Source organism: Nilaparvata lugens, chromosome 2 (genome assembly GCF_014356525.2).
Source record: "Nilaparvata lugens isolate BPH chromosome 2, ASM1435652v1, whole genome shotgun sequence".
Lineage (NCBI taxonomy): Eukaryota > Metazoa > Arthropoda > Insecta > Hemiptera > Delphacidae > Nilaparvata > Nilaparvata lugens.
Genome location: NC_052505.1, coordinates 58,089,753 through 58,110,342, shown reverse-complemented (window position 1 = coordinate 58,110,342; position 20,590 = coordinate 58,089,753). Strand labels below are relative to the sequence as shown.

At 34.8% G+C, this 20,590-nt stretch overlaps 2 protein-coding genes across 15 annotated transcripts in view; one reads left to right on the top strand and one right to left on the bottom strand.

Moving 5' to 3' along the window:
* The window catches only part of LOC111051244 (annexin B11), a 125,668-nt gene extending 114,279 nt beyond the window's left edge, over positions 1-11,389 (top strand). Inside the window, exons 6-9 of the mRNA XM_039419948.1 lie at positions 1,721-1,799; positions 8,620-8,793; positions 9,559-9,758; positions 10,420-11,389. Coding sequence (XP_039275882.1) covers positions 1,721-1,799; positions 8,620-8,793; positions 9,559-9,758; positions 10,420-10,494 — 528 coding nt within the window. The 3' untranslated portion in view covers positions 10,495-11,389. The remainder of the gene's footprint in view (positions 1-1,720; positions 1,800-8,619; positions 8,794-9,558; positions 9,759-10,419) is intronic.
* Positions 10,675-20,590, bottom strand: part of LOC111063372 (ras-GEF domain-containing family member 1B) — a 224,660-nt gene continuing 214,744 nt past the window's right edge. For 11 of the 14 annotated variants that reach the window (XM_039419944.1, XM_039419945.1, XM_039419932.1 and 8 more), the window contains 4 exons: positions 20,393-20,544; positions 19,433-19,505; positions 17,248-17,457; positions 10,675-12,507 (listed from right to left, as the gene is read on the bottom strand). In XM_039419944.1, coding sequence (XP_039275878.1) covers positions 12,489-12,507; positions 17,248-17,457; positions 19,433-19,505; positions 20,393-20,544 — 454 coding nt within the window. In that variant the 3' untranslated portion in view covers positions 10,675-12,488. The remainder of the gene's footprint in view (positions 12,508-17,247; positions 17,458-19,432; positions 19,506-20,392; positions 20,545-20,590) is intronic. The other 3 variants (XM_039419946.1, XM_039419947.1, XM_039419933.1) reach the window with 1 other exon arrangement.

The window sequence follows — 20,590 nt, the reverse complement described above, 5'->3', positions numbered from 1 at the left end:
GCCAAGATCGTTGTCTGTCTATGCGTCTGTTTGTTTGTATGATTGTCCGTATGTTCGACAATAACTTTTAAACTCATCTATTTTTAAACGATTAATCAATCAGCTTCAAAATTGAAATGGATTTTTCAAGGAGACGCGAGACGGGACTGCACTACCTGTCGACTGTGGGTATTGTTCAATAAAGGTTCAAAAAGGTACATCCTCCAACTCCCGACTACCATACTCTCTTGTCATCTGATTCCACTACATTGCCCTCATTTGTGGCCCCTTCTCGTTTCTGGAGGCACTTTAGCTGGAAGCGAGCACCAACTATCTATTACTTTGCACCTTACCGTACATCTGTTACTTGTATTTTCTACAATTATTGCATCTGAATCAGTAATCAAGTACTTGTAATAATTGTATTATTCCCAATGGTTCATTGGATGGAACTCAACTTGCTCACAAGCTGTATACTGACAAGTTGAGTTACATACAAATATTTTTGATACTTACTAAACGTATTATTTTTTGCGTCCTTCTGATGATCATAATGACTATGTAGACTAATGTGTTTAGTCTCATCATGAACAATGAGTTATGTTCTTAGTTCGACTGAATTGTACTTACCATCGATAGTAATATTATGTTTGTTTATCGAATCATTGTAGGCTACTGCTGGCTTACACCTAAAAGTGTACGGCTGTACAAAGCCTAAAAATAAACTTTCAATTCATGATATTTTACAAAGTTTTTTGATTTGTTTATCATCAAGCTATCAAAATGAAAACGTTTTCTCAGGAAACCCTTTTTTCCGATCATTACTTTTTGAGATATGAGAGCCAAAAGTTTAAATTTTCGGGGCAGGACATTGCCAATTCAGTAGGAGAAAAGTCCATGAAATCTAGAGGATAAATTCTTCATGGTATTGTTGATTGAATAAAACATTTTTTTTTTTTTTGAAAATATCAATTTTTGAGAAAGGTATTCAATTGACTTAAAATGACCAAAAATAACTTTTAGTTGAGTTATTTTTGGTGAATTGAATAACTTTCTCAAAAATTGATATTTTCTGAAAATTTTTGTTTTATTTTATCAACAATACCATGAATAATTTATCCCCTGGATCCAATAGATTTATCTCCTACCGAATTTGCAATGTTCTATCCCAAAAATTCAAACTAGGCGCTCACATCTCAATTTCCTGAGAAAACTTTTTCTTTTTGATAGCTTGATGATATACAAATCGAAAATCTTTGTAAAATATCACCAGTAGAAATTTCATTTTTAGCGTTTGCACAGCTTTAAGTAACCCAGACAAGTCTACCAATATATTCATTGGAGTGACAAATTTGCGATTCCACAACAATAGGCCACGAGAATATCAAAATCTAATTAATAACAATAGGCGCTCGCTGAAGGGTCACTAGAACTTCTGCCTGTCCATAATTGTTTTCGGCGGCCTCGTCTTATTTACAAAATCCATCGATTTTTGTTCGAAAAAGATCCCCAGTGAAATCCACTGTCAAATTATCCTTGTAAAAGAAATATTAAGCTGTTCAATGATTTGCACCAGCTCTATATAATAATTTTACAAGTTGCAGATTTCAAAGATCGATGCAACAGTTCATGTGCGAGTTCTCCAATCCAGGGGGCACTATAGTTTATTGTCTTTCTATTGTAGAATGTCTATCACTAAACGATAATTCTATTCGGCTATATTGGTGATGTTTTATTGCAGGGACCACTTCGATCAAACGACAAGGCAGATGATAAGAAAACAGAAGATCTCGTAAAATCCATTCCTAGCGGAGACAAAGGTTAGTTTTTATTCGGTTTCTCATTTACTAGTAAGCATTTAAACATTTAGACATCTAAACATTTAAACATTTAAACATTAACACATTTAACATTTAAACATTAAACATTTAAACATTCAAACATTTAAACATTCAAACATTCAAACATTTAAACATTTAAACATTTAAACATTTAAACATTTAAACATTTAAACATTTAACATTTAAACATTTAAACATTTAAACATTTAAACATTAAACATTTAAACATTTAAACATTTAAACATTAAACATTAAACATTTAAACATTTAAACATTTAAACATTTAAACATTTAAACATTTAAACATTTAAACATTTAAACATTTAAACATTTAAACATTTAAACATTTAAACATTTAAACATTTAAACATTTAAACATTAAGAGAAATGCCTAACCGTAAACCGTATTCGACTTGAATCTTAGACCTCACTTCACTCGGTCAACTAATTTCGTATTTGAATCTATTATCGCCAAAAACGTTTTTTCCAAGTGTAATATTGATAATAATACACGCTGTATAGAATCAACTTCAGCCTAATGACTGATCATCGATTGAATAAAGAATCTATCGATCATAAAGGCAAAGGAGGACTTGGTGTATCGATTTTTTTTAATATTACGAGTCAGTAATACAGAATCAGTGTATTAAAACATCTCACGCAGAATAAAACTACTAGCCCACATCATCAGTAGGTTGGATACGAAGAAAGTTATCTTATAGGCACAAACCTGTGAAAAGGTAGCTCAGTAGCTCCGAAGCTTTCGCAGAAGTAAGACGTTTTGTTGTAGCTCTCTTATCGTAATTATTATCAGTGCGATGGAATAGTCGAGTTTTCATGCTGTGCCTCTGATTTTTATTCTGTTTGAACTGTCTGTGTTATTCATCTACAAGTTATTTATTGCATATATATTATTCCGACTAACAAAATGAGTGCCTGTGCTGGATGCAAGTTTTCAATTAACCGATCAGCTAGAGATAAAGTGATATGCAGTCAATGCAATTCAATCTTTCATGGTAAATGTGTGGGTGGCGGTAAGGAATTGAGTGATGCCGAACTTGAGTTACTAATATCTACGTCTTGGTCGTGTAAGAGCTGTGTTTTTAAACTACGTTCACAAAGAAATAGTGAATCTGACACTACACCTGTTAAAAGTAGTAATAATAATTATTCTGCAGCTTCGCAGCAACCTATTACAGCAGAAATTTTTGAAAAGTCGTTGTTAGATTTTAAAAATGATATCCTCGATAGTCAGTCAAAGCTTGAGACGTCGCTTCAGTCTTGTCTTGATAAACTAATGTCAAACTCTGAGATTCTTGCTAAACAGAGTGAAATAATTAAGAATCAAGAAAACATTATTTTATCTTTGCGAAAGGAGAATCTGATTCTAAGGGAGAGTGTTGATTTCTTGTCTGATAAATTCGACTCACTTGAACAATATGGCCGAAGAAACACTTTGGAGATTCATGGTGTGCCGGTGTCGCGTGATGAGAACGTTACAGATCTAGTGATAGCAACGTGTAAGGCCGTCGGAGTAAATATAGGCGCCGAGGCAATTGACTGTTGTCACAGATTGAAGATGGGATCTGGTCAACCGACTCCTGGTATAGTTGCGAAGTTTGTTCGTCGTGACGTTGCGGATAGGGTGATCACCGGCAAAAAATCAGTTAAGAAACTTTCTACTCGTCATGTGGGGTTACCGTGTGATGATCAGCCTGTTTACGTCAACGTATCATTGACCGCTAAGCGAAGGAGAATTCTGAATATGGCTAAAAAACATCAAAGGGAACGCGACTTCAAGTATGTATGGGTTGACCGAACAGGGAGTGTGAGGATTCGCCCTGTACATAATGGGCAGGTTTTTGTTATTAATACTGAAAAGGAACTTGAGAACTTCATAAATGGATAAGATAAATAAGATTCATTGATTGCTATCGAGTGTTTTTTTTTCCTTTTTATTAGTATAAGTCAAATCAAATCAAGTTTCATATCATATAAGTTTTGTTCTTTGTTATTTCTTTTTATCAAGTGCTCATTTTTCGCTTAATTATTGTTTTTCTTTTTTACACAGTAATATTTATCTTGTTATATTTCAAAGATGTATTTCACTTGTTTTGTACTCACCTTAGCTTCACTATTTAAAGGGAAATAATTTTGTTTTTCTCTGATTGAGGGAGGAGAGAGTGTTCAGCATTAACTTAACGTATTAGCGTTTTTCTTCTTCACTCTAAGTCTAATTGGCCTTATGCTGACTATTCTAAATGATTCAGTGAAGATGATTATCGAGAAATGATTATTTTAATTTTATAGTAAGCTCAAAGTTGTAACTGTGTTGAGCTTTTTGCAAGCTGATTCTGCTCACCATAGTCTTCCATTATCATTGTTATCTTTCTCTCTTGTTTTTGTCATTTGGTGCGCATTATTGATCTCTATTACTACTTGGCATCACGCTTCGGTATGAAGTATGTCACTATACTTCTATCTCGTCGGCTATATTTTGGCTGTTTTGCTGCCATCTCCCCTCTCAATCAACCGGTTTCTCTCTTGATTTTCTCCTTTGTTTTTTTTTCTCTTAAATATCCTCTTAAAATTATTGGTTCATAATTATTGGCCTGAATTTCAATTCAGATTAATTTTTTTATGATTTTAATTTGAGAGTAGTAATTTTTTTTTTTTATAAACTCTTTTTCATGGCTAAGTTCCTGCTATAGTACGATCTGCAATTATTTATTAAAATACTAATATGACTTAAAGAATGCATAACTTATTTTGTTCTTATTATCACAGATATTGATCCATCAGTTTGTTTTCTGCCAGAGGCGTGGCGTGAATATGAATATATTCTTTTTTATCTTAAAATCTTCATTCTCACTCTGAGAATTTCAATCTCTTTCTGTATCTCATGCTTATCGATAACAGTATTATATAAAGATAGACCCACCTTTTTAATCATTACTGGGAGTTTACACTTTTTATTTGTTCTACCTGCTTTTTTGTCTCTTCACTCATCTTAATTTCTTTAAAATTCTGTTTAAGAGTTATTTGAATATTGCTTGTTTATATTGAGTTATATAAATATATATATTTTTTTCTCTCTTTTATTTGTGTAGGCTGCTGGTGGTCGATTATGATGGCTTCTAGGGAATTGAGTGTGTATTATCAGAATGTGAGAGGTTTAAGAACCAAAACCCATGTATTATTGAATTCTTTACTTGCTTCTGAGTATGACGTGATCTTGCTGACTGAGACATGGCTAAATTCCGGTTTTTCTGACAATGAGATCTTTGATGAAAGATATGTCGTCTATCGCCGGGATCGACCCGGAAGTGACTCCTGTCGCGGAGGGGGTGTCTTAATAGCGGTGCGTAGGCAGATCCAATCTGAGGAGTGTGTTTTGATTAATTCATCTTTTGATTGTCGTAGTTTTGAGAGTTTAATGATAAAAGTATTTGATAGGGATGGTCCTCTATATGTTAATGTTGTTTATTTTCTCAACTCCGCCAATTCTGATCATTATAATAGGTATTTCGATTGTATTGAGGGTTATGTCAATGTGATAGGTGATAGATTGCTTGTTGCAGGTGACTTTAATTTACCTGAAGTGATAGACTGTAATTATGATCTTCTTAATGGTTCTGTGACCGCTAAAAGGTTAGGGAATTTTCTAAATTTTTATGATTTGAAATCTATAAATAGTATTCAAAACTCTAATTTTCGTACACTTGATTTAGTCCTCTGTAGTTTACCCGTCGTAACCCTAGAGCACGAACCCAATCCGCTGGTACCAGAGGATATTGAACATCATCCAGCTCTTAATATAAACTTGCTGAGTGATATTGCCGTGAAAAGACGATCACTCAATAATGCTCCTCCCGTCTTTGATTTCCGTAGAGCAGATTATTTTGCTTTATATAACATGCTTAAAGATTACGACTGGAGTGGCTTGTACGGAATTGATGAAGTTGATGCGGCTGTTGACTGCTTCTACAGTGTAATCTATGAATGTTTTAATGCCACGATTCCTCTTAAATCAATTCCACGTGAACGGTCCAAGTACCCGCCTTGGTTCACTCGCCAAATCATTGAAATGGTGAAGAGGAAGAACAAATGTGCGCGTAAAAAACGGTCTTCAGTTGGTTACATGGATGAATTTCTAAGACTGAGAAGAGAGCTGAAATCTCTTATTTCAGAGGCCTATCGGAATTATGTTATCAAGGTAGAATCGGATCTAGGATACAATTCAAAAAATTTTTGGAAGTTTGTTAATAATAAACACAAGTCTAATGGCTTTTGTGAGAGGATGTCACTGCATGATGAAAATTTTGTTGGGGATGATATTCCTTCAGGATTCGCTAAATACTTTGGTTCTGTTTTTTCACCGGTCACGTCCTGCTATGATAAGGGTGAATCGCTTGATTTTGTTCATAATATTACAAGTGGTACCTTGGAAATATCGTCAATATCAGAGGATAGAATCAAGTCAGCAATTGATAGATTGAAGCCGAGGGTGGCTCCTGGGCCCGATGGTGTTCCTGCCTTCATTGTCAAGGGTTGTTGGGAGCTACTAATTGGGCCTTTGAAGTTCATCTTTGACTTGTCACTAAAAACTGGAGTATTTCCGAGCAGATGGAAGATCTCGAAGATAGTCCCTATATTCAAATCCGGTAGGAGAGATGAGATCATGAACTATAGACCAATAAGTATATTGTCAGTCTTTGCCAAAGTTTTTGAAAGATCACTTTATGATAGGATTCTTTGGTATTCACGCCCTATAATGTCTGAAAATCAGCACGGTTTTCTTCCTGGAAGATCAGTTGTAACAAATTTGTTGGAGTTCACAGTATCTGTCTCTAATGTGCTGGATGCTGGTGGGGAGGTTGATGTTATCTATACAGACTTTAGTAAAGCCTTTGATCGTGTCAATCACGGTGTATTATTGAAGAGACTATCTCAGCTAGGCTTCAGCACTGCATTAATTGAATTCTTCAGAAGTTATCTGTTTCAAAGAGAGAATTTTGTATCTGTGCAGGGAAGCATTTCTTGTGCTTACTTCAGTACATCTGGTGTTCCTCAGGGCAGCAATTTGGGACCCCTTTTGTTTCTGCTACTGATTAATGAGCTACCCCTCCAGATACCCAACTCCAGATGTTTGATTTTTGCAGATGATATGAAAATCTTCAGAGAGGTGAGAGGCTTGGACGATTGTTATTCCTTGCAGGCTGACATTGACAGGGTTGCATTGTGGTGCCATGAGAATAAACTTGAAATGAATGTTAAAAAGTGCAAATGTATGACCATCTCTAGGAAAGCTAATCCAATTTGTCATTCCTACTTGATTGAGGGTGTTTGCTTGGAAAGGGTTACAGTGTGCAGGGATCTGGGCGTTGTTTTCAGTAGTGCACTGTCCTTCTCAGCACATGTTGACCACGTCATAAGCAGGGCAAACAGGCTCTTGGGCTTTGTCCTGAGAAACTCTGCTAGTTTTAATAATGTTAATACTGTGATAACCCTGTATCAATCTCTGGTCAGGAGTGCTCTCGAGTATGCATCCATTGTTTGGAGTCCTTCCACTCATCTGGATGCATTGAGAATCGAGCGGGTGCAGAATAAACTTCTCCGCTTCCTTTTCTACATGAAATTCGGAAGAGCATGTCCTCTGGGTTTTCCCTCTGGACGTTTGAGGTGCCTTTTCAATTTAGACTCTTTGGGAACTAGGCGTGACAGGTTCTCGTTGCTTTTTGTTTTGTCACTGTTAAGGGGTACTGTCGATTCACCTAGTCTCCTCACAAGGATTGGTTTTCAGGTGCCCTCCTTCAATGTAAGAAGAGTTAGGACCTTTCATGTCCCAAGGTCAAGAACTTTGCATAATTATTGCTCTCCATTAAACAGAGCACTGAGGCTTTTCAATGATTTTTGTGATGGAGTTGATGTACATGGTCCTGCCAGTGAGGCTAGAAGGCGAATCATTGACGCTATTGTTCACTGAATACATCAATCTCAGTCTTTGGGATAAAGTCAGTTGCTCTGATGCTCTCTCTTATTTTTGGAAATATATTTTCCCATTATTTCCCCCCGTATTATAGGTAAAGAAGGTAAATTCCCCCATGCCTATTATTAACCAAGCCTATTATTATAGATATATAGTTACTATAGTATAACTCACTTACATTTTCTTTTGTTTTTTCTCTCTGAAGCATGCATTGTAAATTATTTTTGCAAATGAATCTGTTGTTCAATAATACTTGTCTCTCTTTCAAACTAGTAATTCTTAGATTAGTCTCACATTATTCTATTTTTTCAAATTTACATGATTATGTATGTAACACTTATATTTTATTTAGTATGGCTTGACTTGTTAACCTCAATATTTTCTCTTCTTTGCTTCATAATAATGTTTTCCAATTTATTTATCCGTAGCTTTAAATTACATTTAACATAATTCAATTTTTGTATTATTATTAGTTATTTTTATTTTAATCAATCTCTACTTTCACATGCTTACCATTCACCATGCTTATATTTATACCATGTTATTTATACCTAATTGCTACACAGCACCACACACTGTATGAATTTGGTATCATAATATCATCTTCCGTATCTTTCATTGTATAACCATTTATTTTTCATTTCTTACATGTTCATTTTGTTGGTAAATAGTAGTGAAGACTGATTTGGGCGTAATGCCTGTAGTCTTCCTTGACATTGTAAATAAATAAATAAATAAATAAATAAAAAAGGAATTAATCCATAATTATTTGAGACGATTCCAAATTGTAAAAGGCTCTTTGGATTGCAGCGCCGTGTACATCGAAAGAGAACAAACCTTTGTATGACATGATGGCCAGGGAGAGTTTCGATCAGATAAGAGCAGTGGCCGAGAAATATGAGAACGACAATAAAGACAGTAAAATAGTTGCCACAATTGCTGACAAATGCGAAGGTGATCTTGCTTCCGGCTATACAAGAATACGTAAGTCAACCGTCATAATAACTTTTTATTGCAGAAGCACATATGTTCATAAAGGTAGTAGGTGGGCTAAGCTCCAACAATCTTTTTCTACCTAATATATCTTTATTATATTAAAGCTGCAAGTGACAAAAAATTCACAGCCAATACGGCTTGTTCCCTCGAAAACCCCACCTCATATTCGTATTTTGAAAACAATATAAATACAATAGTATGATCTTAGTTTTAAATATGTAGCCGCAAATTGTCATTATGTGATTCCCCTAAATTATTTTCGTTTAAGAATGAGGCTTGCAGTTCAATGAGCAAGGAAAGTTGTGTGAGTGTACCACACCAGATTTTTAAAAATGTCACATCTTCAAGAGCGGATATCTTGAAAACATTTTGGGAACATAATTCTTCATGGAAAAGTCATGTTCGTACAATACATAGTTTTCGAGTTATAGGTATGCGAGAAACCAAAAACCAAGGCACCTTTGCACCAACCCCATAGCACAGTGTTTAGGGGTAGGGACTTTTGATATATTTAGCTCCTTACTACCCTAAACAAAACTGTGGGGTCAAGAATTGTCTTCCAAACTTTTCCCTCTTTACCCTTTTTGAGCATTCATTGAGGGGAGGGTCCCCTGGACGACCACATCAATCGCCCCCCCCCCCCACAGGTCAGGGTCCTGGATCCGCACCTGCTATTGCACTGACCACTAACAGGGTTAGTCTAGTTTATTTCTATTTATTTATTATGAATTGTTCTATTTTTTGTGTCAACAGTAAGATTTGCAATGAACGGTGCAGATTACTTTGCTCAGGAGGCGAATGTCTGGCTAACATCGAATGTCGCAACAGAAGACAACAACATCATGTCATCTGCAACCCGGATTGTCATCTCTAGATGCGAAATTGATTTAGCCGACATTGCAGCTTCGTATTCCAGACAATTCAATAACGTCGAATTGGCAAATGCCATTCAGGTAGGTAACTGAGCCCTGCGATTTGGAAAATCCGTTTTAAAATATATTGATCAGAGAAATTTGAAATTTATGTTGATACATTTCTTGGACTTGAAATTGCATATGAATCAAATCATCAATTTTACAATGTAATTTATTGTTACCCTGTAGATTCTATGCTAGATAGAATAAGAGTCTATCAACTTTTATTGTGATTTCAGAGCAATTCATTAACATACATTATTGATATCGGTATCAGCATAGCAGGTGATATATGAAATATTAGCGATTCATTAGTGATATGGTCAGCATAGGTGATATATGAAATATTAGCCATTCATTAGTGAATATTAGTGATATGGTAGGCTACTCATCAATGTTTAGGTAGTTGCTTTCACGATGATTGAAAGACTAATCTATATATTCAATTTTATAACCAATGAGAACCAATTTTCTGAGGCTCGTTAACAAACCTGTTTTGATGAGTTGAAACTACCACATTTTAGTTTGGTGTACGAGACTGACAAACACTTTTATATACGTTTGATCAATCATTCAAATTGACTAGAGTCTTACGAACCAGTCAACCATTCTTGGATTCATCGTTCAGAATAACTGATGAATCACCCTCTTAATTTCCACAAATCATGCCGTTTCTAATTATTGTAAAAATGTTTTTCAGGGGAAAATCAACGTGGGTGACTTTCCCTTCAATTGTCAGCTGTTCACGAACCTTATCAGAGGAAACAAGAAATAGTGCTTCAATTTCATTTTTCCCAGATAAGTTTGAAACTAATATTTTAAAAATAGATGATTAATTATTGAATGAATGAGTCTCAATAGCTATTATTAGTTTTCCATGAAATACTGAGAATTAAAATAAATAAGATGCTATTATGCTAATTTGTAGGAATGGAAATTCAAAAAATATAGGCGATTTCAAATAAATTCCAACTCTATTTCATTGTTTAATTTTCACAACAAACAGTCTACCTGTTATGAACATTAAGTTAGAACGAATCAAGAAAATAATTGATATTCTCTATTTGTTATACTGACAATATACGTATCAATATTAAGATTCTTGTGCAGAGATCTTCTTCAGTTCTTTATTTACAATAAAAAACCCCTTTGGAGACAACCACAAGGACAAATAAATAATAATAGATAGTTAATAAAAATACATGTTATACATGGACGCATATTGAAGAAATATTTTGAGAATAATGAATCTCTTTCCAGAGGAATATGATTAACCATTAATATCTGAAAAGATTAGATGAAGATGTTACTCCCAAGAAAAAAAATATTCTAGCTACTGTGCATTCAAGGGAATACATGGATCAGTGGAATGTTTACCATACAATACTTGGTGAAAAACTTTTTTCAGAAGTTAATCTAGAAAAAGTGGCCAATTCATGATCATTTCGACATGATTGTTTTCAGGACATTTCAAGATTCAATGAGATCATTAAAAATAATTATATGTATACTGAATGTAGCATGTTCATGTGCAAAGCATGGTTTAGCATATGAATCATGCCTCTCGAATTGTCATAAGTGGCCTAATTTTGAAACGTGTTCTTTTATTTATTAATTTCATACATTTCTCATGGTTCTGTGCAAAGAATTTGTAGAACGATCTCTTATTCTAAAACATCATAATTTATTTTTATTTGTATAGAAATATTTACATTGAATTGTAAACTTGAGGAAATGTCTTATTTCACCATTTCCATGTAACATTGTATAATCAACTGGTAACAAAAAAATAATTAACGTGGCAGAAATCTCAGGAATTCAGCCTACTTTTAAAGATACACGATATTATAATGTCGAATTAATTCTATTGAATGTGGACACGATCTTATAATGTCGAATTAATTCTATTGAATGTGGATATATGAAAAAATAATATTGTTTCGTTTCAAAGACAAGAAGAATCATTGAATTAACTACTGTAAGAAAAGTTTAGGAGACTTTTATTTTCAGTAGTAATGAATTTGATTATAATCTTATAATAGAAAACCCGAAATAGTGCTAATTCATTGTTCATTTAATTTATCATTACATGATTTTGAGCACTATTTTTAATGGAATCATCAAGATATCTAGAGAGAATAGAAATATTATCGCAGTTCATTCGAAATAATTCTGAGGTCAATGAATGTTGGTCAATTCGATTTATGCAGTACCGTATTATAATATTATGAATCGTTGTAAAAGTATCCGAATTTTCTTGTCTCCAAAAGGTCAATAATATATTATTAACTGCTAGCTTTACAACCTTAGTGTGCAAAAGGACACATTAATAGGGGTTTAATGCAATACGATCAACTTACAATAGAAATTATACAATGCAACTTTACAAAATTACAAAAAAGTTCAATATTTACCTTACTTGAAAAATAGAAATTAAAGTACAATCTTCTTTATTCCATTACATACACATGAGCGCTTAGAGGAAAATTGAGTACTTTACACATTTAAAACACAGTAAGTTTTTATATTAAAACAAAAGAGTGAGGAACTTGCAAACAATAAAACTAATTAATCAACTAACGATTTACAAATTATTCTCAAAGTTTTGACTAATAATACTGATGTGAACAACATGTTTGGATTGTTGGCTTCATGAACCACATTTAATGCCTAATTACAGTAAAACAGTTCACACGATGAACACATTGCGATACAGGCAGACACCACGAGCTGCAATGCAAACTGTCCCGCCTTCACTCCAGTCTTCCGTTACAAGTTCATCTCCGCTCTGCAAAAATACAAATGCAATCGAAAATAATAATTGATAATATAGAAATATCTTCATCTTTCAAAATTGTCAGCTACAATTTGTCAAAATTGTCAGATTCACATTTCATTCCAGCTCTTCCATTGAGCAGGGGTGCCCACGGGGTGGGGAGGGGATGGGGTGTTAGACGCAGAGTGTGTCCTTGAAATTCTTTTGGGGGATTGGGGTTGAAGCTGTTGATCAGGATAATGTAGGTTTTATATTTTTCTCCCTTTATAGCGGTCCCAGCTATACCCATCGTCCCAGCTGTACCCAGTCGTCCCAGCTATACCCCATCATCCCGGAGTATTTGACGTATAAAATTATAATTAACTGGAGTTATATATTTGAAGGATAGGTATAGTCATGATTACTAATTACTACACTTAGTTGATAGACCAAATTATATATATTCCAATAAATGCAAAACAACGCGAAATACATAATAAACTTATGGCTTTAGTATTGTCTGTTGCTTCCAAAAAGGAGTTGAAATGAAAAAATATAGTCTAAAATAGAACTGCCAAACTGAGCAATAGTAATTCTGTCTGTAGTGGGAGGAAGAAGCAACTTATAAGGTATTTCCAGCATGATTTGGAGAGCTGGAGTTGTTGGATTATTTCTTCCGCTCCAAAGTATGCTGTATATACCTACTCAGTAGCCTCGATTCAAAGCTCACAGGTTGGTTTACACAGCCAATTTTTTTCTAGAACTCATATTGTCACTCCCAACCAGAATAATTTATTCAAATTAAGTAAATTATTGATACAAATTAACTCAAGTAGAATTGGTGCAACTAGGCATAACGTATTTGAGCAAGCTGTAGCATACCATTCCTCTAACTGATAAGCATATATATTTTATAAGATGGAGAAGCAAGCAAAGTGCACCTAAACTATGAGCCTTCAAGGGCCGATTCACAGTGGAAAGTTTCAACTGAATTGAATCAGCTGGTGGTTTGATAACAAAACGAACCACATTATTATTACAAGCGAGACTTGTGGATTAATATGGATTTGATTCAGTTTAAACTTAGAATCCGTTCAAACTAGCACTGTGCAAACGGAATTACGAAATACTAAAGAATGCCTACTAGAGAATGCCAATTCAATGCAGTGAATAAGTTCGATAGGAATAACATAACAGTTTATAAAAATCTCTATGTTTTATTTTTAGTGAACTTAGAAGTTCTGTAATGAGAAGAAGAGAGTTGCTCTGACACTGGAAAAGAAAATTGGCAGATCTTACTCAAGTGACATTTAAACTGTCATAATTCCTCATAAGCAATATTATTGCTTTCATATTGACGAGAAACAATTATACTGTGGTATAAAAGGGTCACACCTTTCACCTTCATGACACTAGGAACCTGTAAATTTTTTATAAAGTGCTCCCAAACCCTGAAATCGCTATGAGCTTCAATGATTCACACTTTCAATTGTCTGATCCATTACGTTCAATTGCTATTTTTTCATCAATTATTGAAAACTTCCAAACACTGGTAAAGATGAATGAGAAATGATGACAAATTGTAAATGAATATCACGACAATCATTACATACTTATGATTTCGAGTCCATACAATTATTACCAATAATAATATAGCATTAAATGAATGGACTACATTACAATGTAGCTGGATACAAAAATAAGATATAATGGTCACAATTACGAGCTGCGACGCAAATGCTAATAGTTTAATAATATCGTCTTACAACCATTCATTTTGAATAAAGAAAATTTAATAATATAATAATATCGACTTACAACCATCCATTTTGAATGAAGAAAATTAGGAAGAGTGTCTTATTGGAGTCGCCTAATTCTATCTAGTATTAGTAGTTGATCTGTTGAAACGAGAAGAGTTTATTCCCTATTTTGGTTCATTCCTATCTTGCCGGCTTGGCAAGACCCAAAAAAGCATTGGAGTGACGGAGCAAAAATAAATTATTTTCAGGGCTGAGTGTTTAGAAATTCAGAAGCGTTATTCTAAATTATAAAGTACAATTGCATAATTTGATTATTTCCATTTATAAGTCTAGTAGGTAGTCAAGTATATTTTTCAAAAACTCTATTTTGGATCATCACAGTAATATTTTGAATAACATTGTGAACCTGGATATTGAGAAAGTCATTAAACTTATTCATTAGCCTACTTACAATCAATCATAGCCTTATTCATTATACAAGCAAACATGCAGAAACTTGATTTCGCTAACTAACATTGCAATGATGATTACATTATAAAAGCCAAGAAAGATGGGAGACTACTGTGAAATATATTATTTTGAATTGGAATAATAATCCGTTAGTGAACACCAAGTGGGCGTCTCACAAGTTGAAATTGGGTTTAAATATACAGGCAAGGCCATTTCTAGTTATTGGATTCTAGTGATATTTTCTTAAGTTTGCATTCATCATCCATCATACATCATCTGTGAACTGTGAGCATCCCCTATAAATAACATCAATGCAACCACATTGAAAAAATGCTGACTGTTCAAAGTGGATCTCACAATAGTATAAACATAATAGAGAGATTGGATTGAACCCTATAACCTCAAACAATAACATTTCAACCCTGCACTCAACTCGCATCGGCTTCAGTCGGCTGTTATCGCCAATATTCGGGCGAGGTCCTGCTCTTCCAAGAGCGAAGCCTTCGCTCAGATTCACTGCAATGCAAAAGGAACCTACTCACTCGCCATCCCTCCTCCTTTGAGAATAACATTGTCATTATAATAGGCCGATAGGCTAGCGCGCTCAGCTTTGCGCTAGCTTGGCGTATACGGCAACATCGCACCGCATCACACACGCTAAATTTTAGTTAAAACATGAAGCCACTACTGTTTTTACCGTTTTCACGAAACTTTCTACCTTTCTGAATAATATTATTTCTTGAAACTAATTGGGCTTCGCAGCTAGCCTAGCTAGCCTTGAGAGTACGCCACTGATCGAATCAAAAGTTTAGTGGTAGTCCAGCCACCAGGTACTCACAAATACTCCAAAGAACAAACATTTTAGCATTTTCGGAATCAATTACCCAGACGGCCCTTTTTCACTAACTCGAGACTGAACTATAGTTCAACATCAATCGAGTGCCAATGGTTTGACTTACCAACAATGAAGAGTGACGGATTCAGCAACTTGTGAGACGCCAACTACTAATATATTATGCGCAAGTAAGGAGACTTATTACACGTGAGGCGTGACACCGCACGTGTAACATGTAAGGCACGTGTATATCACGTCACCTCACACATGCTACAGTGAGTTTCACTTCAAACTGTCAGCATTCCTCACAAATAGCATCAATGCTTTCTATTCAACCAATGCTGACAGTGTTCGAAGTGAATCTCACAATACAAATGGAGACTCAATCTGTCAGCATTACTTAAGAATAGCATAAAAACACAGTCCCATTCAACCAATGCTAACTGCAGTCAAAGTGAATCTCGCTCACTAAACTAACTGGCTCTACATGCGTCTCTCCTACTTATTTTTCAGCCATAGCGCGGAAGAAATGTTAGCAGTGGACCGAAGAGGGGGTGGGAATGGGAAGAAGAGAGACTTGAAGAATGAGAGAAGAGAGATATACATGAAGTGCACTGAGAGAGATCAGTGTGAGGACGAAAGAGAAAGAGAGAGTAATGGAGAGAGGCCCTCATGCGAGGGTGGTAGACGCCGGCGAGAGGGGGAGGGGGTGCTAGATGTTGCGATGCGATGCACTATCTCTACTACACCAAAACCACACCAACGAGCAGGGTTGCCAGATGCCAAAAGCAAATTTCAACTTGAATGTTCATCTATTTTCTTACAATTCATCACGTACTTCATCTTACTGGCTACTGTACAAATGTTCATCCATTTGACTGGCTACTGGAAAAACGTTCATCCATTTGACTGGCTACTGGACAAACGTTATGTAGCATTGCACTATGCAGTAGTGCTGCATCATTATTACAGACTTACTGAGTGACCAGTGTCCTCACACATATCAGTTATCAAGTAGTATCAATTTACTTTAGATGAAGAAGTTCTCAAAGCTTAGAACAATTAGAATTTCTATCAGTATATTGGAATGATTCGGGCAAACGCGTAAGGCAAATTCTCAGTATCGAGTCCGTGTCCGATTCAGTGGAAATATTCTTCCTAAGAGTTCTATCAGGACCATTCATATTCACTTGACTTGGCAGTAACCTTTAATGAGCTTTGAAAACTTTGTCCATTAAGTTTTTGAAAACAATGTAGGAGGAGATTTTCTTTCCTGTACACTGTAGTGCATATTGTAACACACTGCTCAAGTAATACAAGCTTTTGTTATTACGGAACAGATTATTATTATTATTATTATTATTATCAGTTTGATGAAACTGGCTCCGAAATCATTGGAAAATATTGCAGTTTTTAGAACTTTAGATCAATAATATGGGTGTACACATATTTTCAACTCCACTCGGCACAAGTTTTTTAACTTTCGACTGCAATATTTTAAATGATTATTGCAATGTTTGATAATTTTACCCTCAAAGTTTTCAATGTGTGAGTCACTATTCATGTGGCATTCTATGAATCCTACAATTAATGTGTCATCTGGCATCCCTGTGACAACGAGCTGTGACGGCAGGCAGAGGCAACGTAGCAGTAATACAGGGGAGGGTTGGTGGAAGAGTGAGTGAGTGGTTGGTGGGTAGGGGAGGTAGGGGTGGAGATAGAACTCACATGAGCGAGAAGAGAAAGGTGCCGCCGTCATCAGATGCGGGCTGAGCAGCCGCCGCTGCCGCACTCGAATCGACAAAGTGCAGGTTGTAGGTGGGCAGAAGCACGTGGTCAACTGACGGCCAGTTGTCCGGGTTCGGTGGTTGTCTGCCAGGGGGCAGCACGCACGTGCATTCACCCCCACCACCACCCAGCCCCTCACGCCACAACCGTCTTTGCGCACACAAAAACAGCATCAGCCTCACTTCACTACTAGGTTTCTAGTGATGTTTCCACTACTGAGGTTCTTGTGTTTGTAATGTGCAGTTTCTAGTGAGGTTTACCAGAAACCCCTGAACTAGAATAATTTGCTGAGATCTTTTCTGCATGGAAGCAGATCACATCAGTAGCAGCTCACTTCACTACGGTGACTACTGAGATTCTAGTGTAGAGTCTCTACTTCACTAGTAGGGTTATGTGAGGTCTTTGATATACAAAAGCAGCTGAATTCAGCATTAGCCTCTATGGGCTTACAACACTCTTGTAGTAGAGTTTGGTGAGGTTATGCATACCAAGCTCTAAACTGGGGTTTAGTAAGGTTTTTGCTATACAGAAACAGCTAGTAACAATATCAGCCTTCTAGAGAGACCTTAATTAGTTTTCCAGATAGAATTATACCTCTACAAAGTGAGATTGGTCTTCTAGTAATATCATAGTTAGATATTATGTTTCTAGTGAAGTTTTGTTGAATATTAGTTCTCTTCTGAGACTAGAGTTGGCTAGAGTTTAGTGAGATCTTTGTTATACGAAAGTAGCTGACATCAGTACAGAAATGTTGCTAATTAAGTTCAGTGAGGTTGTATGGAATAATGAAACATGATTGTGTTTAGTAAGGTTTTGGATCAATATTTGCTCTCAACTGAGACTTGAATTGACTACGGTTTATTGAGGTATTTGCATATATAAAAACGGGTGCTATCAGCATGAGCCCTCATTTGACTCAGGAGATCTAAGAGAACTACTGAGATTCTAGTGTTTCCAGTGAGAATAATTTCAGACCAATTTTAGCCTTCTTGTGAGCCCTTTCTTACATAGTGGCCGCTTCTATACAAAAACAGCTGTTATAAGAATTCTACATAGACCTCACTTGCGTGCAGAGATTCTAGTAAACTTTGTTCCTGGTAAGGTTTTGTGTCAATATCAGCCCTCTACTAAGACATAGCTAAATAAGGGTTTGGAGTGGTCTTTGTTATGCAAAACCAGCTGGTATCAATATCAGCCCTAGAAAGAGAACTTGATGAGTTCTCTAAAAAGAGCCTGCCCTCTACATAGACCTCACTATAAAGATGATTCACGGGAAACTTAGTTCAAATACATAATTGAAAAATACATGAAATCAAACATAAAATCTCCTGATCTATCAACTATAAAATGGCGATAGTAGCCTATATGTCGCGTTTTGAATGATCAGATGAAAATTTTTCCGCTATTACAAGCGTTAGTTCATCACGACAGAAAAAAATTTGTTTGAAAGGAGAATATTAAATACTCAATAAATTCTTCTTTTTAAAATAGAATAAAGAAAGAGTTGGTTGGAAAATGAGTACTGTATTCGATACAAAATAATCAAGTAACAACGGAAATGATAAAGGTGCTGAGAAAGGACAAAATGTATTCTGACTGTCAGGAATGTAAAATAAAAATGAAAATGAATGAAGAGAGATGCTGAGCAATTAAACTACCAACAAAAGCGGAAAAATGTTTTCAAGCTTAAAGCATTATGCATGAAATAGACAAACGAAAATATATTATTAGCCATTGTAAAGCTGATAGCAAACACAACGAGATATGATGATATTGAAAAAAATGAATAAATGAGAAAATAAACAATGGAAAAATGGCTGACATAATACAAATTATCAGATTATATGATCAGTTTTGCTTGTTCAAGAAAGACATTTCAATGAACTGCAAAAAAATAACCGTAATCAGAGATGTCAAATACAAAATCAATTTTTTACGATATGGCAAGCATTAAGCGATATATATTTAGATAATGACAATAAATAGAAGCAGAATTTGAAATGATCAGTGAACTATAGTGATATAAATGAAGCAGAGTTTATGAATAACAGTTGATATAGATTAAGAATTGTTGACAATAATAAAAGCTTATGAATAACAAATGTATGAATAGTCTTAAACTTACTTTAAAGATTTATAACGTTCCTTTTCGTGGTTATTTTCTGGTGGTTCACACTCAAAAGATGCCAAAGCAAGAGCTGAAAAATTATAAAACATCAGTTGGATGAATACTCATCACAGTTCTCATAGGCTTCAACAACATAATGACGACTGTGAGCAATATTAAACGATTCGATTAAAGTAGGCCTATGTATGTCAAATCCTTAAGCAATAAAAGTATTTTATATAATCTGAAAACGAAATCGATAAGATCTTCTTATCAAGTTTTGATTTTCATTTATGATTTTAAATAGAAAGAAATTTTTCGATTATATAACACAATTTTAAAAAGTATATTTTTTGAATATATAATTACAAACTGTCTTATTTTATTTAAGTATTTCAAATATTCAATCACCAACCTGACATGAATAATTTGAAACATTCCACTGTCGGATTCCACTTTATTACGAGATGAAATGAAAACTCAATCTCTCTCTCTCTAAATGAAAATATTCAATTATTTCATAGTAATACAGAATTACAGTATGTATCAAGTCGAAACGTAGTCTTTCAAATGTAAATCTGCATTCCGCATAGATTAAAATGTAAAGTAATTTGATAAAACAATCATAATAAATGTACTGAATTAATATATTAGACACTTACATTGTACTGCGAATAAAATTACTAAAGAGTTTCAATAAACAATTCAGTATAGAATCAAGCTTGATAGCCTCAACTTGACAATGACAATGATATATTGTTTCTTTTATTAAATACAATGACCAAAAAAATATTTCTAGATTTTCTTGTAGAATGCTACTTTCAAATTTGTCAGAAATGTGCAGTTCTTTCAACGGTTTATAATACCTACTAAAAATGACAAACCTTTTTACTCATTAATCTGACAATTTCACTTTTTACTATCAATTTAATATGCTTCACAAGTGATTCTAATAGTTTACGATAGTTTTAGACTCACCATTTTCCGTTAGAACAGGACTCGTTTGGAGAAACTTAATCACATCCTTATTCTTCTCGAAAGGACATGCCACTTGTTTCCATGTTATAAACTCAGTCACTTGTTTCGCTAGCTGCCAGAACTTTTCGAAGTTAATATGGCCATTGGGAAGTCTGTAATACAAATACGGAATATCATAAGTAAACTATAAGCAAGTAA